The sequence below is a fragment of the Heteronotia binoei genome, chromosome 1 (assembly GCF_032191835.1).
Source record: "Heteronotia binoei isolate CCM8104 ecotype False Entrance Well chromosome 1, APGP_CSIRO_Hbin_v1, whole genome shotgun sequence".
Taxonomy (NCBI): domain Eukaryota; kingdom Metazoa; phylum Chordata; class Lepidosauria; order Squamata; family Gekkonidae; genus Heteronotia; species Heteronotia binoei.
This window is the reverse complement of record NC_083223.1, coordinates 153,124,458-153,150,730: the sequence shown is the minus strand read 5'-3', so window position 1 is coordinate 153,150,730 and position 26,273 is coordinate 153,124,458. Positions and strand designations below refer to the sequence as shown.

The window sequence follows — 26,273 nt, the reverse complement described above, 5'->3', positions numbered from 1 at the left end:
ATAATCACAATCAATTTTCTGTTCTTTTCCCTACCTTCAGCCTTTGATATCACTAAGCTCTTCTAGGGCCATGGCTTTCCTGGCTTAATTTTTACCTGTCCTACTGATACTTTTACATTAATGATAAACAAGAATTGTTCCCAGCAGTTTCCAGCTGGACCTGTTCTAAGGTCTGTTATGTCTTTTTATATTCTTCTTTTTTATCACTTCTATCCTGATGGCTTGCTATTATACTTTTCTGGATCTTCATTTTCTTTTTCTATTTCTGCTTGTCTGATTCCTATTTCTGACTAAATTATTCCTCAATTATATTGGCCTGTCTTCCTCCTTCAATGTATGATCACCTTCTCTCTCTCTGGGTAATGCTTCTGTTTTCTTCTCAGCCAGGGAATCCTTAGATTCTCTGTTTTCTTCTTTTATTCAAGCCTCTTACAATTTCCAACTTCAAAAATAAAATCAATATCTTTTTTGTCTCCTACTTCTGCAAAACCATTGGTTTATTACTTCCTTTGCTGCTGCAATTACCTTTTTCCTCATTTTCTTCTCTCTACTTCACCTCATCCCTTTCCTTCTTGACAGTGTTGCACATTTGTTTTTTTGCTGCATTCCACTTTGGGCAGTTTTCTTTTGATACACTCTTCATTAACTACCATCTCAGTTTGTGAATCTCTTCACTCTGTTCAATTTCCATTGCTGACTTTATTCTGCTGACAGTTTCAACTCCTATTTCATGCCCTCATCCTATTTTTCTTGCTGCATGAGCCTCCCACCTCCCAACATCCATGCTCTGTTTGCTGGCACCTGTTCAAACATTTAAAAACATCTTTCTTCTCTCAAGCCTCTGACCTCTTCTTTTCTTCTCTATCTTGTGTGCCTTCCTCCTTTCCTTGTGATCTGATCATGTAAACAATGTAAACCTACGCAGTGCCCAGCTTGATGTGTTTTTTTTTAAATACTGTTATTAACATAAGAGAAGGAAGAGTATATTTACCTATGATAAACAAGGATTCTGTCTTTTATAAAATCAAGAATCTTTTCAAAATAGTCAAGGTATCTCATATTAACAACCTGTCCCCTGTAGGTAAGAAAATGTTTAAAAACAGGACATTCAGCACTTAATTGGCATTTATATATCATTAATAAAAATATACAATTACCATATTGTAAAATTGTGAAGTTCAGATTTTCTCAAGGAACAATTTCAACACCAATTTGCCTAATGTGGACCTCCTGAATATTGCATAGGATTCTGGACACGTCTGTGCTTATACTTTCTGTGCTGAGCACCAGTAAGGCTTTTTGGGCTTAGCTATCACTATGTGTAAATTAGGAATATACTCATTATACCTGTGTGTGATTATACATAATGGCAGACAAATTATCTTTGACGCACCAATGCTTACCATTCTTGTTGTAAGCCATATCATTTTCTGCGAACACAGTCTGAAAGCTAGTGGTCCACATGGCAAGGTTGAGCATACAATTTGTGCATTTTTATACATATTAAAATTGTCACTATTTAGAAGTGACAAAATAAATGATCAGTAAGTGTATTATCAGTATTCTAGCACTGGCAATAGTGTCTGTTTGAAGCAGTATTTCTGAAGCATCACATTTATAATGTTGCAGTCTCTCTATAAGTTAATGAAAGCACATTAATACTGAACAAATGTGAATGAAAAGATCTGTCTAGACTCTTCCTGACCATACACCACATTTATACTCTAACAGAAAAACTACATACCATTATCGCATTTGTTGAAGTCCTTTCTAATCTCCCAGTTTACAAAACAAGATTTTATGAAGCAAACATTACAGCTGCAAATATCAGAAGACAAAACTACTTGTCAATCACAGGGATTAATTATGTAATCCATCTGGAGGTCTTTTAACCTAACTTTGATATGTTTAGTTACATTTCACAGCTCTACTGGTTAAATTAAAAAAAAAACTATTGTGCCCAAACAAGAATTACAAAATAATTGCTACCAAAGGAAGTCTGAAAATAGGGCAGACTCACCAATACAGTTTGCCAAAAAAACAGGGGTTTTTTTTTAAAAAAGAGAAGAAACAAAGATAATTATATGTCCTTTTCTCTTATGCTACATCCTGCTGTAGCTCATGCTAATGATATGGTTCAAGCCACAAACAATGGGTAACTCTGCACAAATGGAAAGCTAATTTCACTATATTTAAAATGAATGCAGTGCCTTTCTTTATAGCTGAAGCTACTGAGGACCAGAGCCTCTAAGGAATATCTGTACATATACAACGTTTGTAGGGATACTGACAATTTATATCCATGCATGCCCAGTAGACTTTAGATCTTCCATTTTTGTGTGTTAAGTGCTGTCAAATCGCTTCCAATGTATGATGTTCCTATGAATCAGTGTCCTCCAAAACTTACAATGACCTTCAAACATACAATTATAACAAGGATTCAGTAACTCTTAATAAGGAAAAATAAGGAAAAAATCTGCACTACAAAGACTACACATAAACCTGAATATAAACCCCTGCAACTGACAACGTTTGCCATTTTCCCCTTCAAGTTTCTGTGAGCCCTCCAATGCATGCAGTCTTGTTTTGCAATATAGGAGAAGAGAGTATGTACAATAATGGTTGAAATACTCTTTGCTGACAGCTGGGCCTTCTTGTGATGAAGCACACTGGAATGCAGAACTTATCTCATGCTGGATGTATTGTTACCTTCTACAGGCATCTGCTAATGTTTTAAAGAGAAGCCACTTCAGATAAGGAATGAAGGGCAACAGTGAAATCAAACAACCCAAAACTATGGCAAATATTTATTTTGCCTACAAAGCAGAACAGATGTACAAGTTCAGCTAACAAAGGAAAAAATGGAAAACAAGGACTATATTTTGTTCTCGAACTCACAAACAAGTTTTCACTGAAAGAAACACGATGTAATACAAAGCCCAGCAAAACATGTACAAAAACATCAAGACAAATTGTACCATGCACAATCCTAAGATTCTGGCACAACTTTCACAGCAAAAAGAGATTTCACCATACCTGATTAAATTGATATGATTATTAAAACCTCTACTAAGACTCTGAAGTGGCATTTGGTCTAGCCATAGTACTGGCTGGTCTGGGTCAGCAATCCTAAGGAGGACACATGCATTAGCACGATTAAGGGTTCAACAATTATACAAATTCAAACACAATCATATGTTTGATTCCCCAAATGGCCCCACCATGTGAATCAACAGTCTACCTGAGGATAGGGGATATATTATTATAAATCTGGAGGAATCCCCAGCATGTAGAAATATCTTTATGCACACACAGTACACAAATAAACACAGCATGGTAACTTACAAGATTCAGTGCATGCATGCACCATATCAACCATTAAAAATGGGTTTTTAAAGAAGTATTAGCTGAGGAGTATTTGTGGAAAAAAGCACAAATGGGAGGATTGAGAAGAACAAGAATGGAGGAACTGGAACCCGTGGGAGGATAGCATAGGTCCCATATTTTTTCTCCTTGTGTGCCTGGCAGAGGTTAACTGGAGATCAGAAGAATTTGTAGTGAAATACTCACATAGGCCTTAACCTCAAAAATTATTTTGCTTAAGTCAAATCCTAGAGGGATAGTTAGCCATATCAGTATATTCTTTGTGTTTTCTCTAGCAAATAGCCTGGCAGCTTAAATATTTCTCTAGACTTTTTGGACCAGAGTCCACTTCATCAGACTCAAATCCACAGCAAAACTGAGGAGACAGAACCATTCAAAACTGAATGTGCAATTTCTTTGGTACTCACTGCCTGTATATGCAACCTACCTACAGTTCAACTCTGTATGCCTACTATTGTAATGAAATCCACAATATAAAGACTCAGTTACTCTTCTTTATTACCTTCTCCATTTCACAGCAATATCAAACATATCTCTCCACTGCATCAGCCTGGATTTTCCATTTATTCGGACTTTTGAGTTCACCCATGTTCGCTGTACTGCTTGCATTACTTCTAGCACAGCTAGACCCATTGCTGAATGACAAACAAAGCATGTTACTAGTTATGCCCACTTGCATTTGGGGGGGTGGGGGACAATAAAAGCAACAAAGGCAAGAACAGCATAAGAAATGATGTTTAATATCAGCATTAAAGGCTTATTTTATCATCAAAAATAGTTTATGCCAATTTTCCACTTGATTAGGGTCCACAAGCAGTGAATATTAAAAAAGTAAACATTTAAATAATTAAAAATAAAGTTAAAATAATAAAATAATTCTATTTAAAATATTTCAACAAAACACACTAGAAGGAAGGCCAGTAACCATTACTGAAAGTATGCCAAACAAGACAAAAAAGTCTTCACTCACTGGTGAAGATGCTGTGAAAGATCGCAGACATATGAATGCTGAGAGGCAGTGCATGTGAGTGTCTCCCAGTGAGTGACAGCTAACGGAACTCACTCTGATTGGTGAACTGCTTCTAATGGTCAAAAAGAGGATCACAGACAGTTGTAGAAAGCCGTTACAGAGGGGAAGGAGTTGAAGAATGACTGGAAAAGAGAGTGGTGTTCTTTGTGATGCTTTCTAGTGTGTGACAAGAGACACAAAGCAGAATCTGATTCAGAGCCTGTGTGGGGTGGTTTTGAATACTGGGGACTCTGGTGGAAGGCTGTTCCCAGGAGGGAAGAACAGTCTCTGTATTTGTAAAACAAAGAATCACATATTGAGAAGGAAAATAGTTTCCTGTATTAAGCTTAGTGCCCAAGGGGGAAAGACTGGAAGTCTGGAAGATCAGTCTTTGGCAAAGAGTTTTGAGGTGGCAGTGAAAAGCCCTCAAAAGGTACCAAAGGTGCAGGTTATTTATCTTAAAGGGGAAATAGTAACGATCTTACCAGAGAAAGTGGTCTAGTGGAGAGACCTTAATCTTATAACCAAAGGGAAAAAGCAGGGTACACTCAAGATTGTGTGCTTATAAAGTGGAAAAGGTTAACCAGAAATACAAAACATTTATCAAAAGATAAACCTTTAACATCGATGATACCTTCAGGAAAAGTTAAACCATGTTAAGGGAAACACTTCAGCTTGTGAAGTCTGTTTCCTGAAAAGTAGTTCTGGGTTCAGTTTTAACTGTCTGCCTACATCTTCTAAATCCCAAAAAACTCTATGTTCCCTTCCCTGCCAGTTTGTTTAAATAAACCAACATTTGTTTAAATCCTTCCCTATGTCTACTGTGCCATTTTCTGAAAGGTAAATTTTGACAACTGAAGCAATGACAGGGTGATCGATTTTAGTGGAGTGCTTATTAAATCAGTCACGCTTGTCAAAGACACTGATAGAGAGGCAGACAACTTGCTGGGAAGGGAGTTCCAAAGTTTTGGGGCCATGACTGAGAAGGTACTTCCTTGGATTACCACCTGTGTAGCTTCAAATGGCAGGAGCAACCGAAGCAGGGCCTAGAAGATGACCAGAGTACATGGGAAGGTTCATACGAGATGAGGCAGTCCTTAAGGCATGTTGGTGCCAGGCTATACAGGACATTAAAGACTAATACCAGCACCATGACCTAGAATGTTTAAGAAAGTGTTTTGAAATTGCTCATCAGTACTATTTAAAATTCTGTAGTCAGCTGCAAGCAAGTAACTGTTATCCTTTTTAATTTCAACATCCAGATAATGTTGTTTCCAGCATACCTCTATGTATTCTCTTGTTTGAAAGAAATCCTGGCGTCTCATATTGCATCAGTGAACCCAAATGATCAGCTACACATATCATTTCTTGTATTTCAGGTTTATAGTTTTCAAATTTCTGATGAAGCACATCCCTTAAAATCATAAGCAAAATATTAAACACCAAGGTGATTCCCAAGGAGTTTTACTCAAATAAAGGCCGTTTCCTCATGTAGATGCTTCTCTGAGTAGCTCTTGTTACTGCAGATGCCTTTGCAATGGCAATGGTGTCTGTACCACAGCTGAACCTTATCAATGAAACTAAATGGTATACTCCAAATATGGTACACTTCCAATTTTTTAAACAAGTGAATTGGTCATCTCCTTGGATCTCATAACAAAAATACACCATATAGAAGATACTTGGTGCAATCATGCCATATTTGATCAGCCATAGCCACCCCCCACCCCTGGATTTAATGTGTGCGTTCACGTGTATTCATGTATCTGCCCCCATGGCCCATCTGTCCTTACCTCATTGTAGGATGGGCTGGGACTGGATTAAACAGCTACCAGGAAGTTCCAGTCTCCCAATTGCATGCATGGTGCATTTCCCAGCCATCTAAACAACTGAGATGTGGGATGCTCCTCTTGCAAATGTGCAGCCCGTGGCTCTCCAGGCAGCAGGGCAGGGGCTGTGCGATTGCTGTGGCATGTCTCAAAGAGTACTGGCTTTTTCAAAGCCAGGAGATCGCCATGGCAAATTCCTTGTCTGATCACACACACTAAACTCCCATCAAAGACTTGGCAGGGTTCAAAATATTTGGAAAACTTCTCACATTTTAGGTGATAGCCCTCCACTCCAAATTTGCAGCTACTCTAAATGAACAATTCAAAGATATTCCACATACAGAGAGCTACATGTGAACTGCTGAAGACTAAGCACCCTTATGCATCCCTCGTAAATTTTCTAACAAAAATGCTCAAAAGAGACAATAAATTACTCACTTTATATGTGGTTGTAACCCTGGCTGTTCTTCATAGTCATCTATGAGAAAAGGAAGATTTTTGGCCCAATGTTCTTTAAGCTTTCCAGGAAGATCCATATCCACACTGTATTCTGAAAGTGGGGTATCCAGATGTGCATGCAGATAGCGAGAATATTCTGTGAAAGAAGTAAATACTAGGTTTTTTACCCTATTAGGCAAATTAAAGGACCTGCAGACTGAATATTCTTCATATGATCTACAATTCTGATCTACTTTTTACATTTTATCATTCTGCTGTTCTCCTTAAACAACCAAAGCACCTACAGAGAATCATAGCCAAGATGTGCAATCCACACTTTTTGTCAGCAGTGTGTGCCATTTCTGGTTGTATTTCCTTCATGCAAAAAGAGCACTAAGTCATGAATGCAACACATGTTTTTGTGCAACAAGCCCAAATCTCATTATATTGTACTGGAATTATTGCCATTAGTGTCACCTTTTCAGTGAAGATCTCCCACAACTAGCTGTTTCCTAAGTTCTATCTGAAGTGTATACTTCTCTCCCAGGCAAGCCTCATCATAATTATCACGTTGGATACATCTGTACAAATTTGCTCTTTAATCAGAAAAAAGCTAACTTGTACAGAAAGGGAGAAGTATGTTGTGCAGCACACAAAGATAGCAATGCTGTGAAATGAAATAGAAAGAAAATATAGTAACCTAGCCTCTTAAAAACCAGATTAGGATCTCATTGTTCACTGTGGTAACTACTCTAGAGATTTCTGCCAAGCAAAAACACAAACAGTCTTGTGTGACAAGCGTTAGAGCCAAAGAACTGCAAGCAGAGTTGTATTCACAGGACAGATCTCTCCCACCTCTTTCTTCCCATTACAGCCCTCAAAAAAAACTACTCCTGAGCTTGTACATGGAGCAGAGAATTAGCAGAAACTGTATGAGAGGAAATGCCTTTCCACTTCCATTGCATGCAGATTTTTAAAAGCAGATAAAAAAAAAGTACAGGGGATCAAACCGTATTCAAGCAGTCATGAAAATTCCTGACCTGCCTGGTTGTCAACTTCCTTTTTCAAATCGTAGAGTACAGGGCTTTTTTTATAGAAAAAGGCCAGCAGGAACTCATTTGTATATTAGGCCACACCCTCTGATGTCACCATTGTTTCATACAGGGCTTTTTTTTGTAGAAATAGTTCAGCAGGAACTCATTTGCATCTTAGGCCACACCTCCTATGCCAAGGCAGATGGAACTGCGTTCCTTTGCATTCCTGCTCAGGAAAAGCCTTGGTAGAGAAAACTACAAGGGGCTAGGCCATACTTGACCTAATATTAACCAAAAGGCAAGAGTTGGTAGAGGAGGTAAAGGTGGCAGGAACCTTAGGAGGAAGTGACCATGTCTTCCTAGAATTTCTTTTGCTGTGGGGGGCCAAGGAAGTTCATAGCCAGACACATACTTTAGATTTTAGTACTTTAATGAAATCAGAGCCAAGATGAGAGTCATTCCATAGGCAAGAATGCTGGAAGGGAAAGGGGAAGTGAAAGGTCAGCTCTCCTAAAACAAGAACTCTTGCAAGCACAAACCATCATTATTGCAACAAGATAGAAACATGTTAAGGGATCCAAATAAGCCAATGTGGATGAACAGAGAACTCCATTATGAGCTAAGGAAGAAAAAGGAAATGTTCAAGAAATGAACGGAAGGACATACTAATAAAGAAAAGTATCTGAGGGTGCTAGGCACTGTAGGTCAGCCATTAGAAAGGTCAAAATTCAGATTGATCTGAGGTTGGCCAGGGAGGCTTGCTAAAAGAAAAACTTCTTCAGTTATGTGAAGAACAAATGTAAAGTAAAAGAGATAACAGGCCCACTGTTGGGTGGAAATGGAGAAACTCTGACAGATGACAGGGAGAGAGCAGAAAGTTTCAACGCCTATTTTGCCTCCGCTTTTTTTCCCTGAAAAAGAGGACAAGTTTATCTAGAGATGATAGTAGGCAGGCATGGATTCTGGTTGGACAGAGAGGTTGTTGAGGGGCACAGCTGCACTGGATGAGTACAAACCCCTGGGTCAGTGCTCAAAGAACTTTCCAGAGAACTTGCAGAGCCTTCATCCATCACCTTCAAAGCCTCTTGGAGGATGGAAGATGTGTCACAAGACTTAAGGAAAGCAAATATTATCCCAGTCTTCAAGAAAGGTGACCCAGGAAACAACAGGGCAATGCCTGACCTCTGTTCCAGGGAAGATACTGGAGAATATTTTAAAAAGGTCAATATGCAAGCACCTGAAGGACAACCTGGTGATCTGGGGAAGTCAGCTTGGATTTGTCCTCAACGGGTCCTGCCAGACCAAACTTGTCTCCTGTGATTAAGTGACAAGCTTACTAGATCACAGGAACACCGCTGACATTGTTTACCTGGATTTCAGTAACGCTTTTGACAGTTCTTACAGGTACACTGGAGGACTGCAGACTGGACTCTAAGAGAGTTAGGTGGATAAAGAATGGGTTGGCGAACTGGACCCTAAGAGTAGTTGTCAATGGCATTTCATCTGATTGGAGGGAGGTATTCAGTGAGGTGCTACAGAACTTGGTTATGGGCTTAGTTCCACAAAATATATATATATTTTAAATGATCTGAATGAAGGGATGGAGAGACTACTCATTAAATTTGCAGATGACACCAAATTGGGAGGAGCAGAGAACACACCAGAAGGTACGGAATTCAATGAGACCTGAACACACTGAAAGAGTGGGTGGATGTGGATAAGATGCAGTCTAACAAGGATAAGTGCAGAGTTCTGCATCTGGATAACAAAAATGAGAAGCACGAATACTGGATAGCAGACACATTTCTGGGCAGGAGTGGTGGTGAACAAGATCTTGGGGTGTAAGTGGACTGTAAGCTAAATATGAGCAATCAATGTGATGCAATGGCAAAAAAGGCTAATGCAGTCTTTAGGTGTATCAACAGAGGCATAATGGTCCTGCTGTACCCCATATTGGTCAGACTACACCTGGAATGCAGTGTGCTGTTTTGGGGGCCTCACTTCAAAAAGGATGTGGACAGAATTGAATGGGTGCAAAGGAGGGTGACAAAGATGATCAAGGGCCTGGAGACCAAGCCCTATGGGGAAAGCCTGAGGGAGCTGGGAATGGTTAGTTTAGAGAAGAGGGAATGACTGCTCTCTTTAAATATTTGAAAGGCTGTCACTTAAAAGAGGGTAGGGAGCTGTTTATTTTGGCAGCAGAGGATACGATCCACAATAATGGGTTTAAATTACAAACGGAATGGTATCAGCTGGATATTAGGAAATTCTTCCCCCGCTCCCATAAAGTCCAGCAGTGGAATTGACTGCCTAGGAAGCTGGTGAGGTCCTCATTGGCAGTCTTCAAGAAGCAACTGGACAAACACTTGTCAGGGATGGTTTAGGTTGATCCTTCCAACTTTATGATTCTAATTCTAGAAATGAGATTTCTTATGTATCTTTATATATTCTGAAACAAGCATACAACATTTTTGTATTTATGTGCAAGCATTTAATTTTTGTGGGAAGGGCGGGATATAAATTACAAATAAATAAAAAATTTAATGCTGTATATCTGGATACCTATAAAAGCTGCACACTGCCCATGGGTTTTAGCTGACTATCTTAGATTTTTAATTGGTTTTATTGTATTTTAGTTTTATTCAAATTGTTTTAATCTTGTTGTAACCTGCTCTGAGCCTTTTTCAGCAGAAAGGATGGGATATAAATATAGTAATAAAATAATAATAATACAGAGATGGCATATGTTTCTTTTAAAATATTCACTAGTATGATTATAATATTTATACAGTTTTGACACCAATATTAATGTTTTGTCAGGTTCAACTTACCTCTGACGTATTTCACTTTTAGGTATTCTGTACTAGCTTTCTGACCAGGAAGAGGATCATTTAACATAACTTTAGTTTGAGCTTTAATTCCTTCATAAAATTGCCCCAAAGTGACATGACTGAGACCTTTCATATATTGGCACACTTCATTATATGGTTCTAGTTGCAGGCATCTCTAAAATATCAAGGGGAAAAGAAATAATAGATCTAACACTGACATAAGTTCAGATAACAGACCACAGAACTTTATTATCTGAAAATGCATACATGAATAAAAGGAATTTTTTTCATATTATTCCAATGAACTCCCATTCTTCAACCCTAATCTTCAAATGATTAATTATGCTTTCTACAGTCGAATACAGGTAAGTTTTTTCAGCACCAGTTATGGCAGCATAAGGAAAATCATGCTAAATCTCATTGAGGGGTTTATCTGTTCAATTTAGTCATATGACTAGTTGTGCTAAGAAGAATGTAATAAATAACCAGTTATTAGCATTTACATCATATCTGTAGTGTACTATAGCTTTACCAGTGCTTACCTTAAAGTTCTTCAGAGCCTCCTCTAGGTTACCATGATGATATAACATCATTCCCCCAAGCTGTATCGTTTGAACATGATTTGGGTTTAGCATCAATGCCTTCTGAAAGTTTTCTGTAGCAGCTTCAAAATTACCAAGTTCTCTGATGTATTCATGAAGTAATTAATACCAAAAAATAGCAATATTTTAATTCAACAAAGCCATTTCGAAAGCAATCCTAGGAAGGTCTACTCTGAATTCCACTAAAGTCCATTCAATGGAGATTACTCCCAGGAAATGTTCTTAGCTTTGCACTGTTAGAGCATTAATGACAATCAACATAATCTGTAAAAATCAGTGTCCTCACTGAAAATGAGGCCGCCCTGAGCCTGCTCCGGCGGGGAGGGCGGGATACAAATAAAATTTGTTGTTGTTGTTGTTGAAAATGTTAACACAGTATGTATGACTCATTTACACATTTGTTGCTCAGAACCTCAAAAATTAGGATTTAGAAAAAGTTATTTTAGTCAAATGCACTGGGATAGACCTTAACACTTCTACTTGTGAAAAAGAAATTTCTTACTTCACACTGAAGTCCCCATATTTCATACACACCCCACACACAAACATTTCCTGGAAGCCCACTGACTACCAGGGACTGGAGTTAATGGGCCCTAATAAACTGTACTGGGGAAGGAATTGGTAATTCCCACCCACTTTCTGCTTGAGAAGAACCTTCTGTGAGCTAAAAGCTTACAAAAGACAATAATTTTATTCCAAATTCTTCTCCAGTTAACTTTTCTTCCAATTAAATTGTTATAAGATATGAGGCAAAAATTGCTGTAGCATCCAATCTTGTTAGTAAGTCAGCATAATGTCTGGATGAAAAAAATTATTCTCAACAAGCTCCTGCTTTGGCAACACTTTATGTCAAGGGTCCCTGTGGGTGCCACAGCACCCAAGTGTTTTTAGAAAGTGGGTCCAGCCGGATGGGGCTTTTGACCAGAAAGGCTTCTGAGTAGTTACTGGAGATCTGGACTGTGATGATTTTTAAAAATTTGTTTCAGCAGCAGCTGCCACCTGCATGACTGAAGGTAAGCTGCGGCAACCATTCTGCAGTTAACTCCACCTCCTATAGCAGTCATTTTCTGGCTATCATTTTATGGCTGTGCCCACCACTTTAGTCTCTGAATTTCAAAGGTGCATGCAGGCTAAAAACATGAGGAACCCCTGCTTTATGTTCTTTGCAAAATAAAGGCTGATAATTTAAAAAACTGCTTTCAAGTTGCTTACCGATAGGCTTGCCCCAGACTTTTATATGCATCTATGAAATCTGCTTTCTGTTTCAGGGCATCTTTGAATGATTCAATAGCTTCCTGTTTTAAAAAAAAACCCACAAACAGTTAACATTAATTATTCCAATTTACACTTATTATCCCTGCTAGGATTTTAGAATAATTGTGTTTAGAACCAAAGACTCCCTTCTTCTAAGTAGCTTTCCACTGTTACTCCAAGCTCTGTGGAAGGAGTCACTGGACCCAATCCTATGTAAATAGTCTAATGGAAGACGTGACCTATGGCTCGTACAGGCAAATACTACTATTTGTATCTAAATACTACTAGGGAAAAAACTTCCAAAACCAGCTATAAATCAATTAAAACATTTCCTTTAAAAACAAGAATGAAATCCCCGAAATGTTTGCCTTCTCTTGGAGCTTACAAGACACAGTACCATGCAAATATACAAGGTATTTCATGCAATACACATTTTCTGCATGATCATACATAAGCTTAACAACAAATTTAAAAATTGTTTTAAATAGATTTATTAGGTTTTCAGGTAAAATAGGAAGGAGGGGTAGAAGGGAAGGGAAGGGAAAAGGGTGGGGTACATGAATAAAAAAATGTGTTATTTCTACTTATACATTATTCATTACATATCCTCATCATCAATATCAGTCACAAATTTAAAAATTGAAGATATTCATAACATTTTAAAAATCAGAAAAATTAAAGAAATTTCATTATTTGAGCTATCAGAAGTTACCATGACATATTTCAGACACAAATTAAGATGACATTGCTGAGTTACTGAGGTTGCAGCCATTTTAGAATCCTCATTGCTCAACTATGTTAGAACTAAAAATACTCAGCACAATTTTGCCAAGTGAAGTCATTTTTAAGACTCACTGGTTTTAATGCAAAGAAGTTAAGCGAGTCTGGCTCCCCCTACCCAGCAATTTACAAAGGAAAAGAAAGCTGATGACATCTCAATCAGTCAAAGAGGTAAAACAGAAACAAGGAAAGATTTTCCTCCAAGACCCTATGGAGGCTGCCAGTTCAAACAGACATGGCGAGGCTCAGCAGACTAAAGGCTGGAGAACTCCATTTGTACATTACTCTGCAGAAGACTTCATGGAAGAACTAGGTTGGATCCAGGATTTCCATTGGCAGAATGAGACTCTCTCATCTTTCCTATCCTGCTGCAGCCCAAAAGGCTCTCTCAAATGCCATTCCTGGGGAACAGAGATCCCTGAGGAAAAGCTTGAGGGGTGTATCTGCAGTGGATGGAAAGATTCAAGGAAAATCTTTCAGTGGAAAACTACTACTGGACCCATCTCATTATGTATTCTGGCAAACACATGTGGTAGAAAACCTTGTGACATTTTATAGTCATTTAGAATTTTGTTGTCCTTCAAAATAGTTACCTTTAGAAGCCCTCTATGAAAAAATGTCAGCCCTTTGTAAAGCATAGTTGTAGGCTGATTTTTGTTCAACTCAAGGGAATTCTGGAAGTCTTCATAGGCTGTTGCATATTCCTATTGGACAAACACAACTTCCATCAGACAGAAAAATCTGCTCTGTTTAGATTATAAAGTTTACATAAATTACCTTGCAATGACATAATACTTTACTCTCCATAAAACTGGTATCTGGAAATAAGCTGTTTTAATTGCTCAGGGTATCAGTTATTTACTGTACTTCTAACATAACAATACTTAGAAGTTAACTGAGATGGTGTCCTATGAAAATGCTGAAATTATATTTGTATCATATCTACAAAATATTGATTTCTTTAAAATACACCATTGCTAAATAACATGCACTACTCCCTCACACCTGTACTTTATAAATATTTAGCAGCCAGTTTTCTCCCAATAAAGAGATATCCAGCTCATTTCTCACGCAGCCTCCCAGTAACATTTTGTGAGCTAGCCTCAGTGTAGGAGATGGGAAATTCCAGAAATTAAATATATGCCTTGCAAGCCCCAAAGCATATACATATTAGCATGAATTTAGCTTCCAGTTCACTTTCAGAGGTAGTCTTCAAGAATAAATCCCTATCTACTAACTCCCTAAAGGTGTCTAGTTAGCTACTAACCTCAGACATGAAGTAAAGAGTACCTCTATGCCGGTAGAGTCGTGCTGAAGGTTTTAGTTGAATAGCTTTAGTGAGATCTGCCAGCGCTTCACTAATTTGACCCAAAGGTGACAATATCTATAAAGCCAAGGTAACACTTTAGTCCAGCAAGAACACACAGGTAATCCTTCATTTCTCAACACAGTTTTAATTTTCAATATGCAGTACTAATAAGCAAATAATTGAGAATTTGTGTGCAATATTTATACTGAACAAAGAAACTGTTATGTAGAAAAGAGATTGTACACTACAATTCATTGGTGATTGTGCTTGCATATTACATAAGCCAGTGAAGGAATGTAAACGCCAGGAATCAGATTATGGTTACTGCTGCTTTTAGGATTTTGTGGGAACTTTGAGTGTGGTCTAACAAAATGTAGTTTACAAACTGCCCTGGAAGCTTTTTGAACTGAAAGGCAGGTTACAGTCGAAGTAAACACATAAAACAAAGCTATGTTTTGGACTATATTGAAATTGTATATTTCTTTCTTGTCAAAGACTTGACAATCCATCTGCAGATTTTATAAAATTATAACTATTATTACAAGTGGCCTTAAAGAAAACATCAAACACACAAATACAAGCTCATGCTTCAGAAGATGGGACCCTTAACAAGTTTATATTATACCTTTAATTACACAATACTTCTAATTAAACAGGTTTCAGGAATGCAAAATATCATTTCTTAATCTGTCAATGGCTATATATATCTGTTTATACCCTATCAAGTTTTTAAACAAGTAAATATATGTTCCTTCCTTCAATTATGCTGCCTTTGAAAAATGGAGGCATATTGTTTTGACAAGAACTTTCAACAATAAAAATGCAGTAAGTATTTAGAAAAACTCTAGCAAAAGGGAAAAAGAACTGTATAAAATACTGAAATCCAAATCCCTTTTAAAAGGAAAAAAACATAGTTACCTCAGCTCGCTGTTCAAGAACCTCTGGGTAATCTGGTGCCAGGCTAATTACTCTGCTCAGTTCAAACAAAGCATGCTCTGCATTTTTTATGTCCTTAAAAATGGAAAATATAAGCAGCAGTAATTTTATGCTCATTTCAGACCTCACAGCAAACTATAGCTATGGCTAGCAAGATTATCTGAATGTAAGTCACTCCACTAAATGTAATTAAAGTTCATAAAGCCAGGATCTAAGATTTGTTTATTAAGTATAGTTCGTCTTAATAATGGCTTTACAAGATGTCTGAACGTAGACAATTCCCATTAACTCTCGTTTAATCCTGGCTTCTCCTCTGGCAATGTCCTCCTAGACTACAGAGAAAAGGCAACGAAACCAGCATTTATTAACACAAACCAGGATTTGACAGATGCCTACGGGCTGAATCCTGTTTTCACAAACTAACCACAGTTAAAATAAACAATTGTTTTGTTTTAAGCAGTGCTTTTTTTTTGTAAAAAAATAACAACAACCAATACTAGCTTTGGAGAAGATCACAGGGCTACCGATATACCACATCACACTTGCTGATTATGCCACCATTGTGTGCAACAGAATATATTATCTGTCCTGCCACCTTCTTTCTTTCACCTGCTGCCTTCTCCACCAGCTTCACTGCAAAGAGGCCAGTCAGAAAGAGGCATTGGTTTGCTGTTCTAGTGCATACTGGCACAGAAAAAGCCCTGGTTTTAAGTCTGAACCAAGCCTCGGTTAGGCCAACCATTTCAGATTGCATAATGTAAAAAGTAGTTCAAACCAGCCATTTAATTATATTATAAAGTGTCCAAAAAGACTGAACTGCTTTATATCACAAACATTAGTAAAACAAACAGTATGCATAAATATGGGAAAAGCAAATTAATTCCTTAATATTGGAAGATCTGAAATCTCCAATGTGGTTCCTTCATTTGACACTTGTGTTCATTTCAAAAAGCAGTGCTATCATAGCTCTAAAAATATTATCAGCATTATAAGCTGAGTGAAGGCTATGTAACCATCTTTATATGCATATATATTGAGCCGAGCTAGGTGCTGCATAAAGCCAGTTCCTAGTCAACAAGCCGCATAAACAGAGTGGAAATGCTGAACTTGTTTATGTTACATGGGGAGAATCAGTGGGAAAGCATCTGCTTTATATGCAGAAAGTGCTAAATTCAATCCCCGCCACCTCCAGTTAAAAGAAGCAAAGAGCAGGAGATAGAAAAGACTGCTACCAGAAACCATGGAGAATTGTTTCTAGTCAAACCTCACTGACAGACCAAGGGTCCAATTCAGTATAAGGCGGTTTCATGTGATCAATACACAACTCATAATTTAATTACATAAGAGGTACAAGCTGATGTTACACTATGCCTCTTTTCTCATCTTCCTCATAACATCGTATGCATTATCTGTGACATGACATACTGTGTACTGTTCTATGTCACCTCACATTATTGCTCACCAGCAACTGGGCACAGTGCAATGTCACTAGGCACTGTGTGGATGCAGGTGCTATGAGGAAGAGGGGCAAAGAGACATGCAGTTCTGGCTAGCATCTGTTTAAGCCGTTCACATGGGTCTGACAGAATTCCAGAGAATAGTCTTAAAATGGGACTGAGATTTTTTTTTTAACTGACAAAGAAGAAACTTGTACAACAGAGTCATGGAAATATGTTTGGGTTTTTTTCCTAGCAATAGTACTCACAGTTTGATTGTAAAGTATTACTCAGGAATGCAAAGAGTATGGTTTTCGTACAAGTCTTAAGATGTATACGAACAGCACTTTGCATTTCCCTTTGGACTCCTATCATATCAGTCTGTCAGTCAGTCGGCTATGAAATCATTCTCCAGAAACTGGCCAACCAATCTCCCCCTTGCCTGCTAACTCGTTCTTTATGCAGTCTACATTTTAATTCACTGAGAGTTTTGAAATAACACTAAGACAAAGACCAGGAGATACAAACACTGTGAACTGACTTGACAGTATTTCTATGTTAACAAGCTGTGTACATATTTGAATCTGATATAGTTTGAATGGGGGGGATTACATTTAGATTGTTAGAGCCTAACAATCTCTAGATATTTTGCAGTTATAAACAGTTTGCCATATTTAACGTATCAAATTAAATTAACATGCCAGATTATGCTCCCACCCAATAAACCTTCAGCATCCCTCTAAAAGGATACCTCCAAGGCTTAAAAGATTACTCTGCTCCCCCAGAACAGCACTGGGGCCCAGCAGTAGAAGAGGGGTTCAGCAGAAAATCCTCTGCTTTCCACAGCAGAAGTGCCATCCTGCTAGTTTATGATATTAGGTGCAATATATTTTTCATATAATAAAGAAAATTTGAAACTAAAGAGCACTAATCTAGAACAATATAGTACCCAATACAACTGAACTCATGCCTGTCTAGTTCTAAATAAAAGGTCTGGATTGCCCATAATTCAATCAAAACAGCCTACATGTTTCTTAGTTCTTGTCTGGAAAAAAAATCAAGTTAAAAGGATCTTTAAGAAGAAATAAAAACAAGAGTCACAATATGCCAAATTATGTATCTTATCTCTGTATGGTGAAGCTTTGGATACACAGAGCTCTAGGGACTGAGAAGTCTTACACAATTCTAGTTTATACAGATAAGGTATGTCATTAGCTTGGGCTGGAATCAAAGCTGCTCTTATGCAAATAGAAGGCTCTCCCACGCCACAGATTTTGGATTCAACATGCAGCTTCTTAAATTGTATCCTATACTATTTCCAATGGTCCTGTGACCTTAAGGAACAGGTTTTTTGGTGGTGCATGGGGCAGCAGTAGATAGAGGAAGCAGGAAAGATCTAATCCATGAGTGGAGTGCCACTCACATTTCATTAGATCCAGCCCCATATATTTAGCAAATATCCTTCATTCACAACACTATGACAAGTTTAGTTCTATAAAATCCAGTAGGGAATACCTTTTAATCCGCAAGACTTCAAGTGTTAAAAATCACCTGCTCCAAAAGTCAGCATGGATTAATCAGCATGTTCATTTTTACTAATGTATGGTTTTAGAATAAAACATTTTATTTAATATTTACAGCTATAATTCAGGAAATTTGATGTAACATTGACCAAAGCAACATAGTTGCTGAGAGGTGGAATTATGTAAGTAGCCCTACTCCTTCACTAAGAGAATCCTTCTTTCTTGAATGCTTAAATCTTTGCGAAAAGATACACAGTGCAGTTGTCAGTTTAGAGTTCCAAACAATTATTTCACATCTACACTGAACTACCTATTTGGAGTTCAACATCAGTCTCTGCCATTTATGTAATGCAATAGAACAAAAAGCTAAATGTTCCAGTTCTTGCTACATATTTATTCTGCTAATCCATGCATTATGTTAATATGTAGTTTCATTACTGCATCAATATATAGTACAGCCAAGGTGTACTCTGTAAACAGCAGCTCAACCTATCAATATAATTATTGTGGCATACTGTTTAAAAAATATACTCACATGCAATCCTTTCTTTCTGTACGCTATCCCCCTTCCATAAATTGCACTAATGAGCTCCGGCTGTTCCTGTTCAGAGCACAATACAATTAGAAGGTTCCAGTGTAAACAGGCCATTAACAGTGAGTGCTACATTCCAGAATGCCTTCATTCCCAATACAAGCCAAGATCCAGGGAGGAAGATATTTATTTTCAGCTTTCACACACATTTAAAATGAATTTGGGGGGATTTGGTGTGGGAGCAACAAGATGGGAGAAATGGTTGAAAATGTCTCTATCTTTCTGCAGCCCCCTGAATTTATTATTATTATATTTATATTCCGCCCATGGGAGCTCAGAGCAGAGTACATCAAATATACAATAATAAAAAACAATCAAAACAGCTAAAATCATAATAAAATCAGTTACAGCATTAAGCTCAGAATCTAACCAGCACTTTACATACCATATATTATGATGTTACATAACCCACTGGCCCCCGTCAGTAACAAACAGTCTGAATAATGATGAAACAGCAATGCTATATTAATAACATATTTTTTTTTCAGCACTGATGACGGTACAGCAGGGGAGGCCAACTGATCGAACAAGTGGACGCCCGCTGCCTCATCCAAAAGCCTGGCAGAACAGCTCCATTTTACAGGCCCCACAAAAGGCTAACAAGCCAGGTAGGGCCCAGCTCTCCATAAGGAGCTGATTCCACCAGATCGGGGCCAGGACCAAAAAAGCCCTGGCCCTGGTAGAGGCAAGATGGGCATCTCTTGGGCTGGGGCCAGTCAAAAGATCTTGGGAGGCCGAATGAAGTGACCTCTGGGGCATATATGGGAAGAGACGATCCTGCAGGTACGTTGGTCCCAGGCCGCGCAAGGCTTTAAACCTCAAAACTAAAACCTTGAAACGGACCTGGTACTCTATAGGCAGCCAGTGCAGGCTGCGGAGCATTGGCCGTATGCTCACCGTACAGGTGATGCAGTCAGCAGGCAAGCTGCTGCACTCTACACTGACTGCAGTTTCTGGATCAGCCTCAAGGGCAAGCCAGCATACAGTAGTCCAGCCTGGAGTTATAGTAGTCCAGCCTGGAAGTGACCATTGCATGGATTGCTGTAGCTAAGTCTTGAGGGATAGATATGGTGCTAGTTGTCTGATCTGCCATAGATAGAAAAAGGCAGACCTGGCAACCATTGTGACCTGGGCCTCCTTTCTAGGGAGGCATCCAGAATCACTTCCAAGCTCTTCACCTGTTGGGCCGGCACCAAAACAGCACCGTCCAAGGCTGGGAGCTGGATGCACGAACCCACCCCTCGACTCAGGACCTTCGTCTTAGCTGGATTTAACTTCAGTTGGCTTTGCTGTAACCATCCGGCCACGGCTCCTAATGCCTCGGACAGATGATATGGGGTGGAGAACAGTCTACCACCCATCAACAGGTAGAGCTGGGTGTCATCAGCATACTGGTGACAACCCAGCCCAAAACCACATGCAATCTGGGCAAGGGGACGCATATAGATATTAAATAATATTGGTGAGAGGACAGCTCCCTGTGGTATTCCACAAATAAGTGGGTGTCGCAAGGAAGTCTGCTTGCCAAGCATCACCCTTTGTCCCCATCCCCGGAGAAAGGAGGAAAAGCATTGTAAGGCTGTCCTCTGTACTCTGGCGATGGTGAGGCGGTGGGTCAAAATATCATAATCGACCATGTCAAACACTGCTGACAAATTGAGAAGAATCAGCAGCGCCGACTTCATAACTGGTTGTACATATGGATCCTGCACCTCCAGCATCAGCTTTTCAGAAGTTTCAGGGGGTCGGCAGAGGCAGGATTGTTCCATAAGCAGCTTTGTGCATCACTGGAGCTATGCCTTCATATTTACTATCATGAAAGTTATTGCCAGTTTCAGATGAGTTTATTATGCTGTGTCTGCACATTTCCTCTAGGATATTCACATATGCAAAAATATATTCTAATGCATTAATACTTAATCATTAACACACAGCAGTCTCTACCATGCAGGATTAGGAGTAGCCAGTGTTCAGCTATAAGGAAAAATTTCAAGCTTAGGTATCTCTTAGTCCCTTACATGATCAACCCAGATATGATGTTGCACATACTGTTTCTCAACCCCACCCTCCACCAGCAGCCTGGCCATAAGTCTGAGCAGACAGTTCCATGACCTGCTTTCTCCCCACCCCTGATTTCAGGGACTCTAACTACATGTGAGCCTCTCTCCTCCTGCCACATAACCTCCTATGCTCAGGACACAGAAATACTTTCAGTGACATCTGCCATAGACTCCTGCCTCTCTTTCATACACATGAAATCTGTGTACCAGCCATACCCTTTGTTTTGTATCATGAATGAATGTGAAGCAGCTTTCCCATTCTGTTTCTGTTCCCCAGGAAGAAAAGTATTGTGCATTGTGAAATTCTGATATGGAAGTTTATATAAAAAGAAGTGCAAATTTACCTGAAGCATTGTTGAGAAATGACGTATAGCTTCATCATAGAGGCCATTACCAATCAATACATAAGCGATCGCTGCCAAAACAACACTACGAATTAATAAAGCTGAAATTCAAGCTTCCATTAATTCCACATTTGCCATACATATGACAAGTTGCTGAACCGCTTTGAAGAACTGAAAGCAGCAAATTTTTAAAGTCTGGTTTCCAGAGGTCTAACTCTTCTAGCCTGTCACACAGTAGTACTGAATAGGGATGGGCATGAACTGAACCACAAATCATGATTTGTGCTGAAAATGGCTGATTTGTGCTTCATTTCAAACTAGTTTGGCTAACCTGTGGCATCTGAACACAAACTGGCTTTTTTTCTTGGCATGCTATTTGATTCATGTTTGCTTCATTTTCCCAGGAAGCCTGGTGCCAGCATGTGGATTTCTGGTCAGATTCCAGTGAAACTGACTAGATGTTGCAGCTCCACTCTCCCAGGCCCCTCGGCTTCTCATCAGTTTTCAGTGAAACTGATGAGAAGTGCAGGGTCCAGGAGAGCAGAGCTGCAGCAGCTAGTCAATTTCCAAGCTTTCTGGGGGGTGAAACCAATCGGAAACCCTGCAGCTTCCCTTTCTTTCCCCAGTTCCTAGGAGAGAAGTTCACTGGTACACCTGCTTTGGGGGGCTGTAGCTCAGCCCCCCAAAATCCAATTTGCACCAAAACTGGCAAGCAGGTAGAAGAGAGTCTGCTGAAGAGTTTGCCACAAGTTTGGTGTTCTTAGTCCACTTGGGGGCTGTTCTACCTTCTCAAATAGAACAACTCACAAACTGTTCAGGAAATTTTAAAAAAATGAACTGAACCATCGATTTGGGCCAGCCACGAACCATGAAACAAAATGAACCACCATTTTCCCATTCCACGCTCATCCCTAGCACTGAATAATAATCAACAAATAGCACATCAATATTTAGCATATGTAATTACCTGCTCCAGAGTGGTCTGCATCAATGTACAGAGTGGTCTGCATCAATGTACATTTTAAAAGATAATTTTTAATGTGCACTGGCCTACAGATTTAGTATCTATCTAGTATATTTTACCCCATCTGACTCAAAATAACTTGGAGCAGCATTCATGGTTTTTCACACCCCATTTTATCCTCACAATACTGCTCTGAGACAGATGAAGCGGAGAGAGAATGACTGGCCTAACATCACCCATAGAGCTTACGCACAGAATGGAGATTTGATTCTGGGTCTCCCAGCTTCTAGTCCAGTACTGACTACCATTCCACAGCACACATTTCATTTTCTATTCACAAGACAAGATACCTATCTAGAGGGTTGTGACCTATAAAAACCAATGTTACAACGCATTTATTTATCTATTTATAATATTTCTGTTCTATTTGCTATTTCCTCCTTTAAACTCGTCACATATTGCTCAGTTGCAAAAGATCATGGGTGTAATAAATTTTGGCACTGTAGCCACAACCTGTTCTTCCAGTATCTAATAATGAAATGCATTGGTAATTGATTCTTTGATTGGATCTAATAGCAGGCCTATTCCAGCTTCCTCAAGGTAAATTACCCTAATCTGTGACAGAGTCTCAACACAAACCCATGCCTTAAGAGTATGTGAGAGACATACAGGAAAAAAAAACACCCTGGCATAGTTCTAGAGATGATGCATTTATCCTGCAAAATTCTAGAAGCAATTTTTAGTCATGAACAAAAATAACCACTCCTACAATCTATTTACATCCATCTTAAATACAAGTTTTAAAAATGTATTGCTGAAACCAGTACATTTGCTGTAATCTAGTGTTTGTGAAAAGTAAACTGCTCTGGGTGATAATGTGGAAATACCAATGTACTGAATCAGGAGTGCCCCCTTAAATGAGCTGTAATGAACATGGGAGGTGGGGGTAGAGAGAGAACTGAAATATGGATGCAGGTTTTGGTTTATTGTTCATCAAGTGGCTAAATGTGTCTATTTTTGTTAAAACATCCAAAGTGGCACATGGCAATCCCCCCCAACAGATTTCTGAATTAAGGTGTGACAGTATATATATAATACAGGTGGAGAGCTCCAATTAAAAGCCCAGAAACAAAAAAAAAACGGAATAATTTGTAAATGTCAAAATTTCTCAATCTAACTCTCACCTGCAGGCAGCTGTTGCAGTAATTAAAAGTGACTTATTAATAAGTCTTAACACACCTATTTCAGAAGAACCTGCAGTGTTCCTCAGGCACTGTAATCTACTTAAAGGCACAGATCACATGCAGTGCATCTTACCTAACTCTTCATTTATACTGTCATCACTGGTGGCAAAGGGAACTCTTTTTTGTTCAGTGAGCAATTTTGCTTGACTCTGTAAAATGTAAAAAGTTTAAAAAGTTAATCTCATAACACCAAAATAACAATAGGCACATGATCTAGCCAAATTTTATTTCAGCAAGAGAGACAAAGTTACACCCTTTTAAGCCCATTGACATCAACAGATTTAGAAGGGTGTCAATTCTGTTTAGTGTCGCAGCATAATTCTACTGAATACATTCCATGAATACTTGTTTTCTTCTGGCAGAACATGCCTTTTTCACTTGTACCAGAGAAAGAATCATTCTACCAGATGAATAGACCTCTGCTTAATGAGACAGACTCCTAAGACCCAAACCGCTGAGATTTGCAGTAGTTCCTAAGCAGAGTTACACCCCTCTAAGTCCACTGAAGTCAAATGGGCTTTGAAACAACTAACCCTCCCTAGGATTGCAGTGACAATGTTCAAAATCCTATCAAACATTTTGTACCAGTAAAAGCATTTGGATTAAAAGTAACTAAGGTTGCATGTTGCTTTAAAAAACAACAACAGGGCAATCATAAGTATTATTACAGTATATATTTTTATCCTACCCTTTGGCTCAGGATGGCATACATTCTCCCTTTTATTCTCAGAACAGTCCTGTGAGGTAGGTTAGGTTGAGAGATAGCAACTGGCCTATGGGCAGCCAGCAAACATCACAGCAGAACAGGGATTTAAACCAGGTTTCCACAGTCCTAGTCTGACACTACAGCATGCTGACTCACTTGATACAGTTTAAAAGCGTTAATAGTTCTAATTTTTTTTTCTAATTCAATGTATGCAGTCTTTAAAGAACTGCAATCAAATAAAAGACACAACTTCTTTTTTATATTTGTATCAATATTTGGGCATGAAACACAAGCAAATGTCATCATCAAGCAAAATGAATATCCTAAGTAATATGGTAAAAACTCCTACTATATTGATTCACTAGCATTCACTAGTGACTTGCACCTTGAAACCAGGACGTCCTTGTGTCTCTGCTCCCACCAGAACCAAAACTGATTCCAATTCCTGTTTATTTTCAATAAAACAGTCCATAAAGTTCAACAGCTTATTGAACTTACTCAGGCTGGACCTCATACAGACATTAGGTAATATGCAATAGGTATATGCAAACATTTCAGATTCAAAAGTTTAAATTATAAAAGGATGGGATATATTGTGAAAGTTAAATAAAATATTAATAAGCCCTCTATCAAGGTTAGATCAGTTCTCTGAACCCACTCAGCAAGGACAGTTTAAAGACTTGGTCACGATGTTTTAGATAAACTTACCAAGAGTTTTTCAGTGTTGAGTGAAAGCAGGGATTCACAAGCAGGAAATCCCTGTAGCTCACAATCTGAGTCATGGAAGTTCAAAAAAGAAGAGTCTAAAATGGAAGATTTCATTATTAATCAATATGTTCAATCTTAAAACAATTACACTTCAGCAGAATTTAAAATGTAGAAGACAGTATAAATTATATAATGTATGACATGGAAATAATATTTCTAGACTAATTGTTCAAACACTGTCTCCTTAAACTTACAACAATGGACTACCTCTAAATGGAAACTAGCACTCAAGAGGTTCATTTTTGATAGTCTATAAGCCTTCTGGGAAAAGATTGCAATGCTTTTGTGATTTGTAGTTAGCACCTAGCAAACAGCCTGCTATATATCATATTTGTAGGCACCTGTTCTTTTAAAGGCTCAATACAGTCCCCCACCCCACCCCACCCCCACAACTGACAGCAACATTACTTTTAAGTGGGCAGGTACAAAATAGATTCAGTATCACTGGCTGGCTGTTTGAGTTTAAATCTCCATAGACAATCAGAACAAAGGCAGTTGGCATCCAAAATGGGGCAGAGTAACATTAAGTTGCGATAGCCCTGAAGTGTCTGAAAAACCTGGATGTTTTAATTTTATGGGAAAAAGAAAGGTCCCTTGTGCAAGCACCAGTCGTTTCCGACTCTGGGGTGATGTTGCTTTCACAACGTTTTCACAGTAGACTTTTACAGGGTGGTTTGCCATTGCCTTCCCCAGTCATCTACACTTTCCCCCCAGCTAGCTGGGTACTCATTTTACCAACCTCAGAAGGATGGAAAGCTGAGTCAACCTCGAGCCGACTACCTGAAAACCCAGCTTCCGCCAGGGATCGAACTCAGGTCATGAGCAGAGCTTAGTACTGCAGCTTTAACACTCTGCACCACAGGGCTCTTTTAATTTTATACACAACTACTAAAACACACAAAATTATGAGTTTTAAAATGTGTAAAGTGTTTGTTTAAAGACATTTTAATGATGAAACTGAGGGTAGCTTTATTTGCAGTTGTTAGGCTGCAGTAGTGATCTTTTAAGCTTAAACAGTAAGTCTTTATCTTCCCTGAATTTACTATCCCTTGAGTCACCATTTGGAAATACTCTCCAGGCAGCATTTCTTACTGATGACCTCAGATATGAGGGTGTGGGGTTTAGCAACTGCAATTTGATGAAAACAATCATTCCTTTCCCAGCCAGTAGATTCTCCTGAGAACCAGCAAAGCAAGAGATTCGGCCAGTGCAGCAAGAACTACTATGTGC

At 38.7% G+C, this 26,273-nt stretch overlaps 1 protein-coding gene across 1 annotated transcript in view; it reads right to left on the bottom strand.

Moving 5' to 3' along the window:
- The window catches only part of TTC13 (tetratricopeptide repeat domain 13), a 36,330-nt gene that overhangs the window by 9,281 nt on the left and 776 nt on the right, over nucleotides 1–26,273 (bottom strand). Inside the window, exons 2-16 of the mRNA XM_060242748.1 lie at nucleotides 24,984–25,078; nucleotides 23,643–23,718; nucleotides 21,362–21,432; nucleotides 18,901–18,966; nucleotides 15,389–15,481; nucleotides 14,429–14,545; nucleotides 13,755–13,865; nucleotides 12,340–12,422; nucleotides 11,068–11,209; nucleotides 10,526–10,700; nucleotides 6,661–6,817; nucleotides 5,677–5,807; nucleotides 3,887–4,019; nucleotides 3,037–3,129; nucleotides 992–1,075 (exon numbers count right to left, since the gene is read on the bottom strand). Coding sequence (XP_060098731.1) covers nucleotides 992–1,075; nucleotides 3,037–3,129; nucleotides 3,887–4,019; nucleotides 5,677–5,807; nucleotides 6,661–6,817; nucleotides 10,526–10,700; nucleotides 11,068–11,209; nucleotides 12,340–12,422; nucleotides 13,755–13,865; nucleotides 14,429–14,545; nucleotides 15,389–15,481; nucleotides 18,901–18,966; nucleotides 21,362–21,432; nucleotides 23,643–23,718; nucleotides 24,984–25,078 — 1,627 coding nt within the window. The remainder of the gene's footprint in view (nucleotides 1–991; nucleotides 1,076–3,036; nucleotides 3,130–3,886; nucleotides 4,020–5,676; nucleotides 5,808–6,660; nucleotides 6,818–10,525; nucleotides 10,701–11,067; nucleotides 11,210–12,339; nucleotides 12,423–13,754; nucleotides 13,866–14,428; nucleotides 14,546–15,388; nucleotides 15,482–18,900; nucleotides 18,967–21,361; nucleotides 21,433–23,642; nucleotides 23,719–24,983; nucleotides 25,079–26,273) is intronic.